The sequence below is a fragment of the Malaclemys terrapin genome, chromosome 1 (genome assembly GCF_027887155.1).
Source record: "Malaclemys terrapin pileata isolate rMalTer1 chromosome 1, rMalTer1.hap1, whole genome shotgun sequence".
Classification (NCBI taxonomy): Eukaryota; Metazoa; Chordata; order Testudines; family Emydidae; genus Malaclemys; species Malaclemys terrapin.
In genome coordinates this window covers 73,955,370-73,965,485 of record NC_071505.1, presented here as the reverse complement: position 1 = coordinate 73,965,485, position 10,116 = coordinate 73,955,370, and the positions used below count along the sequence as shown (strand labels likewise).

General features: G+C 39.4%; 1 protein-coding gene across 5 annotated transcripts in view; it reads left to right on the top strand.

The window, feature by feature from the left end:
- The first annotated feature begins 422 nt into the window (after positions 1-422).
- PPFIA2 (PTPRF interacting protein alpha 2) overlaps positions 423-10,116 on the top strand; it is a 642,959-nt gene continuing 633,265 nt past the window's right edge. For all 5 annotated transcript variants that reach the window (XM_054027372.1, XM_054027381.1, XM_054027368.1 and 2 more), the window contains exons 1-2: positions 423-720; positions 9,681-9,931. In XM_054027372.1, the coding sequence (XP_053883347.1) occupies positions 9,683-9,931 (249 nt within the window). In that variant the 5' untranslated portion in view covers positions 423-720; positions 9,681-9,682. The remainder of the gene's footprint in view (positions 721-9,680; positions 9,932-10,116) is intronic.

The following is a 10,116-nucleotide window of genomic DNA, read 5'->3' as shown; positions in this document are numbered from 1 at the left end:
GCCGTCTGAAACGCCCCTTACGAATGAATTTCCTTGATTCTGCTCAACTTACACCAGGGCAGCTCCACTGAGGTATCTGCAGCAGTTACTTCTGGTTTACCCCGGAATCTGAGGGGCTGTAAGGCAGGAGTGTGCTAGGGCCAGCAAGCTTCTAATAGTGCATGTTCTTATTTCTTCTAACCCGTGTGCACTGCCTTAATTATACACTCAGGAGCTGGTTAGCTGGGGAGAGGGCAGGCTGTGAAGAAATGGGGATTGCAGACCACACTCCGTCAAGTTTTTAATAAAAAACAAAAGATAAATTCACTCCCCCACTCCCTCCCCCTAATCCCCAGTCTCCAGATGTAAAGATGATGCTGCTGCTGCTTGAAAGGGGCTGCTGGAGCTTTAAGAGCCGCCTCCCCCCTCTCTTCCTCCTAACAATGGTCTGAACCAAGCTCTGCTTCCCAAAGCAAAATTTGTAATATGCCATTTTTCCCATGGACGCTTTTCCTTTTGGCTGCTGACGAAGTGGCCGAAGAAAATGCCGAGGTGCCATGCAGATACTCCTGCCGGGAGAAGGGCGCTGGGGCTTCGGTTTTCTCTGAGCAACGCCTGTGTCATCATTGCTAGGAAGATGCTCTAGGACTGCCCAGCTGTGTGAGCCCCCATCAAAGCCGGGAGAGACTGCGGTTGTCATTGATCAACGGAATAAGCAGAAGCCGAAGTAAAAGCCACTAGGTACTGAAACCTGCATATCTAATCCCAGCCCCCTAAGGGGAGATATGATACAAATGCAAATTCTTCCTCTCTGCTGCTTGCTGTACTATGCCCTGTCTTATTTAAATGTGGCTCTGTACTGGGCTTTGGGAGATGGGGGAATTTCATTGTAAAAAAAACCCATGAAGTCAACTTCTTTTCGGATGGGGGTTGCAGGAATGATGTCATGCAGAATAGGTGATCGGAACAGGTTATATGTTAAGATACTGTGTTGATTACCCCTGTGAGTGGAAGGAGTGCAAAATGTTTCTGTTAAAAGGTGATTTCACGATTTAGGGAAGATTCTGGGTGAGAATGAGTTAACTAGGAGGAGGAATATGCATGTAATGCAACTCAGACAATGGCAAGGATTTTCCATATGGAATTACACTGTGTGGGTTAAGTGAGGTGTTGAAAGCATCTGAAAATAAATCAGTGCAGTACAGGAACTGGTTGTACCAATCACTGTATCTATTTTTTAGTTGTAAACGCAAAATGTAAAAAAAGGGTTCAATAAAAGGATGGAGTGTAGGGTGAGTCTTCAAAGCTGATGTCACTGTAGACGGATTCAGATCAGAGCGTACTGTAGTTGAATTTCTCCTTAGGGTATTGCTAAGGGGAAAAGTAACTTGAAATTGACTCCTAAACCTGGATGAAAAATTAATATCTGGGTATACCAAAATCAAGGGATTTAAGACCGAGATTAGGTACAAAGGTGATGGGATAAAATTAGAAACACTTCCTAGAAGCTGGAAGTCTTCACTGTGAACTAAATGAATGCTCCTCTAAAAAGAGCTTTTTGTCGAGCTACAGATAGATATTTCTGATTCCCACCCCCAAATTCTCCCCAAGTGAAAAGAGTAATGGTGGCAAACCAAGTCCTAGACCACATGATTTATTCCTGAAGTGGAGATTTTTATTGTGGTCACACAACTTCTTTTTATAATTGAGACACCAGAGGGACTCAAATTGGGTGGGGTCAAGTCAGAAGAAAGATGAGAACTTTTTACTCCCTTACTGCACACATCATATACCTATTTCAAATACCTTGTCTTCTGAGAATCATTTGGAATAAAGCAAATTTTAAATGTGCTCTTACAGTCCAGGTGTGAAAGTGATTATCTGCATCTGTGAGCATAAGAAATACAAAAAGGAAAAAAAAAAACAGTCATTATTTGGGTGATCTTGAAAAGGAGCTGTGTATAACTGTACCCACAGGATTGTCATGAACTATACAATTTGTTTCAATTCATGTCCAGTCACTTCATCTGTAATTATAAACTGAGGTCTGTGACCCCAAGATGAGTCAACTACATGATTGTTCTTGGTGAGGATGTGTTGCAGGTAGCTAGGTAGATAACTTGACAGATCTGTAATGCAGTGACAATGAGCTATTTTTAGGAATAGACTACTTTTGAGCAAAGTCTATTTTTAATTGTCAATTAAAATCTCTGGTGACCACAGGGGGTAATGTGCAGGATTTCACTTAATATTCCAAGCCTTGGTCAAATAATACTCACTTTGATATGGCTAATACAGGCTGACATGTCAGATACTTTTTGTTTACACATTCCTGTTTGAAGATATGATATCAGTCTGAAGCTTTGAACATGTCAGTGGTTTCTCCTGTCATCTTCATGGAGCCTGATCCAGTGACCACTGAAGTCACTGAAAATACTACCATTGACTTCAGTGGGGTTTGGATCAGGTTCTAGTCAGATGACAGGGGAAACCACTGAAATGTGCAAACCTTCAAATAGGCATCATGTTATTTCACCATACACTGTTAGAGATAGAAAACCTTGCTCTATGAAATGATAGTATGAACTTATTCTAACGATACACAAAAGTACACGAAATGTATGTATTTGCATAATGTGCATGGAATTCTCTAGTTGAGTAATTCAGTGCTATGAGTATTAGGAGTAAATACATCATTTAAAAATGAGGCTTATTTTAGTTCTTTAATATTAAATGTGAACTGCAAAGCTAAAACTGATTTACTTCCAGTAATGGGGGAGCTGAAGGCATTCAGCCCTTTGCTGTGTGCCCAAACTGAGCACATCACCTTAATGACTACCCAGGTATGGGGAACATGCATTCAGTACATAATTTTTTAACCAAAGTGCAGAGTGCTTCCCTTTCTACCCCTTTCCTTCATATGCTATTGGTGGGCTCAGTTTAGCCATGATCTTTCACACACCTTCAGCTCCCATCATAGTTATGGGAGTTGAGTGCACTCAGCACATATAAGGCCTTGGCTTTTTCTAGGGAAAGGGGTTTTAATCAGTGTCCTTGTCAGTAGCTGTTGATGAATCCAAGGAGCAGTATTTGTGTCTCTTTCCAAAGAGGCAGTGATGTATTGGGCACAATAAAGTAGTGGTGCTGCTGAAGGGGACCCATGCTGCTTTGTGGGATTATTCCTTTTTTCTTTCTTGTTCAAACAAAAGGTTTAAACATTCCAGTTCAAAACATTAAAAATAGTTCTAAAAATTATTTTCAAGCAAAAAACAGATTGAAATTGAAAACTTCTTTAAAGGAGCCTAGTAGTTTATTATTATTTATTATTTATTATTGATTTATTAATTCAGACATCTGTTCACATTATAACAGTGTCTACAGGTGATTATTTTACAGGATATGAGGGTGCCTGTCCTCCCTTTAAAAAAATAAAATCATAAAACCTGTGGTACTCTCCCCCTCTCTTTATTCTTTCCTCTATCAATTTTTAAGGTACTCATGAGGCACCTATCACCTTCATAGTTAAGCTTTTTGCTCTTGTCTATCCATGGTAAATATCCACAATATTAAATGAGCCCAGTGGAAATTAAAGGTGCACCTTAAATCCTCACATGCCAGTTGGATGCCTTACCTCAGTTGTCACACTTTGTGTGCTTCCTAGGTTCTCTTGTACCATATCCTTGTGCATCCTTCCTTTTATTCAAATAATATGTCACACTTAGATCTCTAGTCTGCCTAACTTTTTTTTCTTTCAAGAAAGTAAAAAAAGACTGTGTTTTGTCTCCATCAGACCCCAATTTTTGAGACTGTTTTATGGTGAAGGATTCAAATCACCAAATAATCCTGGTGATGATCATTCAGGATCTCAATCACTTCAGTAGGGGTTTGCCTAAGTATTGCTAGCAGAATTGAGGCCTTGCTGAGTTTCACCATCAGGAACCAACAAGGGCTGGTCCACACTAACCCCCTAGTTCGAACTAAGATATGCAACTTCAGCTATGTGAATAACGTAGAGTACGTCTATACTTACCTCCGGGTTCGGCGGTAAGCAATCGATCTTCTGGGATCGATTTATCGCGTCTTGTCTAGATACTCCTGCTCTATTAGAGGAGTACGCGGAGTCGATGGGAGAGCCTGCCTGCTGCGTGTGGACCCGCGGTAAGTACCTTGTAGTTCAAACTAAGATACTTCGACTTCAGCTACGTTATTCACGTAGCTGAAGTTGCGTATCTTAGTTCGAACGGTGAGGTTAGTGTGGACCAGCCCGTAGCTGAAGTCGAAGTATCTTAGTTCGAACTACAAGGTACTTACTGCGGGTCCACACGCGGCAGGCAGGCTCCCCCGTTGACTCTGCGTACTCCTCTCGCAGAGCAGGAGTACCGGTGTTGACAGCGAGCACTTCTGGGATCGATTTATCGCGTCTAGAAAAGACGCGATAAATTGATCCCAGAAGATCGATTGCTTACCGCCGAACCTGGAGGTAAGTATAGACGTACCCCAAGTTGCTGAGTGTTCTCCAATGGTCATCTTTTTTTTCTGGTGAGACTAGGATGAACATTAATCTTTGTTACTCATTAATAGTAAATTAGGGAATTGACAAAGCAGAAAAAACTTAGCCAGTGGTAGGTGCAGAACTATATATTGAAGGATAACTTCCCAAAAGATCTGAATCTCATAGTGCTTTGCAACATGTTTAAAATTTAATTTTAATCTAGTGTGTCTTTATCACCTATATTCTAAACAAATCAGTGACTATTGTGATTACTGAGAAAGTATTATTGTTTCTGTTTGTTTTTTCTTTTGATGATCCCTTCCACAAATCCTAGTAGAGATTGGCTTTGCTAGAAAGGCATCGCTATTCAATATGTAGCTTTTCACCTGCCTAGAGTCTAGTTTTAAATTTCTATTTTTTAACAAAAATATTTCTCTTGTTACAATTCCTTTGTGTTTGGAGGTAAAACAATTTTAAATCTTTCTTCAAATTTTTCTTTGATGTGAGATTCTTGGAATGACAAGCAAAGCAGGAAAATAACTATCAACATTATACTTTAGCTATGAAAGGCAGTTCTCAAAAATGTTAGATTTCAGATGTCCTGTGTGAGACCCCACTTTCTAGCAATCTAGTGTATAATCCTGGCTTGTTCTTCTGAGGCTCATGTTCTTAAAATGAATAACTGCCTAAATTTTCAAAAGTACCCATGTTGAAAGCCTCCATTTTTGGGTGGCCAAATTCCCACCCTAATAAGGCTGGGTTTTCAGCCAATGGCTCAGCACTTTTATGAAAATCAAGACCTTTTTGAGTTGTCTCAAATTGAGTACTCAAAAATTGAGATGCCCAAAATCACAAGTTGCTTCTGAAAATTTAGGCTACATTTTTAATAAACAGTAGTTTAAACACCAAAATGGCCTATTAAAAGAAGGTTTTCTTTAGCTTTACTAAAATGCTTCCATAGTGGTTGGTGGCCCAAATCCTTCCGCTTTACTCATGCAACTAGTCCCATGGAAGGCAAAGGGATTACTTGTGTGAGTGAAGTGAGTAGCATTTGGCTCCAAGCCTTTATTTATTTTTTTCTTTCTTTAAATTTCCTTTGACTTCTGTATCTCTAAATTTAAATTCAATTATGGAATCCTATGACCAGTGAGTAGATCCTTTGAACTTAATAGATCCTCCTTCTCTACAGGCAGTTGAAAATAATTGTTTAGCTGCAGTTGAGTCTCCTATGGAATTCTAAAGCTGATTTTGATACAGTCCAACTTCAGTAGTCTGTCTGGTGATTGGCTGGGGAGGTCTTTTGCCAAGGCAGAATTATTATGGTTTAAGGCAAATGCAGCTGGCATATTCTAAGATTACATGAATTCCAAAAACGAGGGATTTGACACTTTAAAAATGTAGTGGTTGTGTTTTTGGTTTTATATCTTTCCCCCAGCTTCTTAGACAAGTCCTTTCTAAGGTGAGTGACTGTTTGGCAGGGGTATCTATGGGTAATTATTTCATTAATAAAGGAAGCAATGCCTTAGGATACACAGATCTTAGCACTCCGCATAGCACCATGCACATATAAGCCTAGTAGAGACATGGGAATATGTGCACATAGACCATTTGTATTTTCATGTCCGCAATCCAGTGTGCACACAGATCTGTATGAGGAAATGAAGGAAGTTGGTGTAAAAACAATGGAATGGAATGGAGAATTGGGTCTGAGATCTTTATACAGATCCTTGGGTCTATGCAGACTATCACTGCACATATTTAATTCATGGGAGCTGGATCACAAATTAGTATCTGATGCTGCATGTACACTTTAAAAAGCATGTAGTCTTTGGATGTGAACTGATTGACTGCTGAAGTTCCACCAAAAGTTAGGAATTAGGAAGCCCAAACCGTACTAAGTTATACTGGAGGCATCTCCAGTCACCAGAGCAGCCCAGGATCAGGAGAGCACAAAGGTGGCTTAAAGACATCATAGGCTTTCCCTCCACCTAGGCTGAGAGATGATGCACCTCTTAGAAGTTCAGCACAAACTTCACCCTGTTTTCTCCCTCTGTCTTTGTGGCTCTTAGACTCCTGCACATTTTGTAAGCTCTGTAGGTCTTCCCTTCAGACTTTTCAATGTGATTTTGATCAGACCCAGTCAATGGGAGTCTTTCAATTGACTTCGTTGGACTTTGGATCTGGCACTTTTGTGGGGTCTGCAGGTGCTTCTTTGGCATGACACTTCATAATTCCTTATTGAACCCACAAATTGAACAATTGTTACAATTAAAAATGCATAAGGAAATAGAGGAATAAAACTGTTAAACTAGAGGTAAGGTTGTAAATAAGTTACATTCATAACAACAAGGATAATTAACCATTGGAACAACTTGTAGATGTGGTATGTTCCCTATCATTTAAGACTTTAAGTCAACACTGGATATCTTTCTGTACACGGTATACAATAGTTCAACTAGAATTTATGGTTTGTGTTAATCAGAAGGTCAGACTGGATGGTGATAATAGGCCTTAAAATCCATGAGTCTACAAAATACCTGAGTTAATTATGCGATAGAACTCTTGAGGTTCTTCAAATAACCAAAAACATGTGGTAAGCTGGAAATTAAAGGCTAAAGCTACCCATTTAATAATAATAATAAAAAAGCAAGTAACAACAAACAAAAAAAGACTGACGTAAAAATCTTAGAAATGCACTGATGGTTACTTAAATAACCTTTACTCTGCCGCTTCTCATATCCCCGCACCCTCAAAATCCAAAGAGAACCTTATGACTGAACACCAGAGACCCTCATCAAAGAAAATACTAGCCAACTTAAATGGTAGTGGTCCATAACCAATACTGAGATATTAATGTTCCCTGTTTACTCTGCTCACCACTCTACATCGGCTAAAGAAGAAACTGAAACTGAAATCTACTAGAGTCTGTGTAACTGCTTAGAATGTAGGCAAGACCAGTTCTTCCTGATAAAGCTGGATCACTGTCTCAGCAAATCCCAGGGAACAATTGGCAGCTGCATTATCATCTGTGCTTGTGACAAATGGGGAGGCAGGTTTTGTGTGTTTGCACAAATGGCTCAGCTACCTTTACTCTCCTGCTACTTGAAACAACATTGGGCTGACCTTAAGATAGATGTGGCTGGTACAGAACATTTCAGTCCCATAAATTCTATTAGGGAAAAATATACCAGATTTAAGAAGTCTTAAATCCTTACCAAAACAGAGAATATGCAGAGCTAATCAATACAGGTACTGACAGTGTGAAATGGTGAAGATTTTGTGTGTTGGAAGGTTTATAATGGAAGTGCCTGAAATTTATATATCATGTACAAGGCTTCCAGAAGCTCTAGGCTACACAAGGTCTACAGGCAAACTCCTAAACTGAAAAAAAGATTTAAACCTGCAGCTAGTGAAATTACAAACTCTGTTGGCATATTTGCTGATATGTAAGGACTACAAGATTTAAGATCCAAGACTAATCCTTAGACCCAAATCTAACTTACATCTGCTATATATAAAAGGAGTATAATTTAGTAGTGATGGAAGGGCAAAGTTAAGGTTGGTGGTGATGACCTTATCCACAGACTTCCATAGAGGTAAATGTTTATTTTAAGCATAATCCTAACTTAGATTGAATTTTCATGTTTTCTACCATATGTGGCTTTTGAGAACCTCAATGTCCTGGTTATTTTTGTGTGTGTTGTACCCAGCATCCAGTATCTTAAGGTTCCTGTTTCCACATATGTCTAAATCTAGGTTGTGAGATGGACATGAGAGGCATCTTAATGGAAATGCTGAGCCAAGTGAGACTAATTGTTTGGTGTGTTTTTTTCCTGAAGCCACTCTTTGTGTGGTGGCCTAGGTGAACAAATTGGCTTCATGCGATTGTGGTCCTGTTCCTAGTGGCTCAATTTGGACAAGGTATCACAAGGATAGCAATTAGCAGTGAGCCTCTAGTCTTTGACATCTTACTCAGAGAGATCACTTTAAAGTAATTCCCCCTGAGGGAAGGAAAAACTAGGTAGAAAGATAGATTAACCTCGCATTATTAAGGCAGCATGCTACTAGATCAGTGGTTCCCAAACTTTAACAACTGGTGAACCCCTTTCACTAAAATGTCAAGTCTCGCGAACCCCCTCCTAAAAATGAATATTTGCAGGGATTTTTTCCTTTACCTGAGTATAAATTATAAAAGCAGTGATCTTGGAAATATAAAATTTGACATGCTTATTACACACTATTTATTATTAATTATTATTTATCATTGATATTTTTATTACATTAGGAAAACGGCAACACTCTTCCAAGATCTGACTTTTGTAGCTTGTATCACTTTGAATAAGCCTGTTATAAGACAAGGCTCCTATGTTTCATCAAGGAGTATCAGATGTGAAACAGCATGAAGGTATTTAAGAAGCCAATTCAAAGAATTACTCCTACACAAGCATTCAGGTCTTGAGCAGTCCAGGCAAACAATGCATGTTACAACAAAGCTTAAACTTGTTCTTCATAATAATTTTAAAAACAATACTAGCTGCCTATTTAATTTAAAAAACAGCAAAAAATATCCACCTCCCTTTCCATTTCTTACAAGGAGTCTTGAAGTTTAAATCTCCTCAGTGTGATAGGTATGCTTGCTTTGATCTGCTTAGCTCTTGGAAGTCCAGGGGCTCCAGGCTGCTGGCCCCGTGCTGCCTGGGGACCCTAGGGACAGCTCTGTCTGCCATTAAGGAATTTTTTCCCGAGAACCCCCTGTAACATTTAGCGAACCCCCAGGGGTTCACAAACACCAGTTGGGGAACCACTGTACTAGATCAATGGTCAGTCTGGAGTCTGCCGTAGAAAAGCCTGCAGCAGGACCCAACTCTGCAATTATTGGCATCAATACAAACAAGTGGAAAATGATAGAGGACAAAGGAAAGATAAAATGAACTAAACCAAAAAGGAAATTTTTGACATGATTTTTTGTGTCAAGCCATTCATATAAATTAAATATCTCTTACCCTTATATAGGAAGTGTATTCAACATTTTTGCAATGTTGAATGATCAGTTATTTTGTCAGCCATGTGACTAGTGAAAACCTAAAGTTGAGATGTGAATCAATGCAATAATGTGCTAGCAGTTTGTGACTATATTAAATTCCTCATATAAAGTTCCCCTAAATGTTTTTCTACCTAAGATTTTTTCCTCTAACTTCTTATTTTAAAGAAATGATGTGTGAAGTGATGCCAACGATAAATGAGGACACCCCAATGAGTCAACGGGGGTCCCAGAGTAGTGGGTCGGACTCGGATTCTCACTTTGAACAACTGATGGTGAACATGCTAGATGAAAGAGATCGTCTCCTTGATACCCTTCGGGAGACTCAGGAAAGCCTGTCGCTTGCACAGCAACGCCTTCAGGATGTCATCTACGACAGAGACTCCCTCCAGCGACAGCTCAATTCAGCACTGCCACAGGTATGTCGCTTGTAAAAATCTTCCTCGTAACCTTAAACAGGAAATTGATTAAAGTGATTTGAATATTAATTGACAGCACCTATTTATTCCTTAAGGAACCAGTCCTGTTCTTATTGAGATCTATTGCAAAACTCCCATTAGATTCAATAGTTTGATATATGGTCTGGCCCTTAAGCCTTGGTATT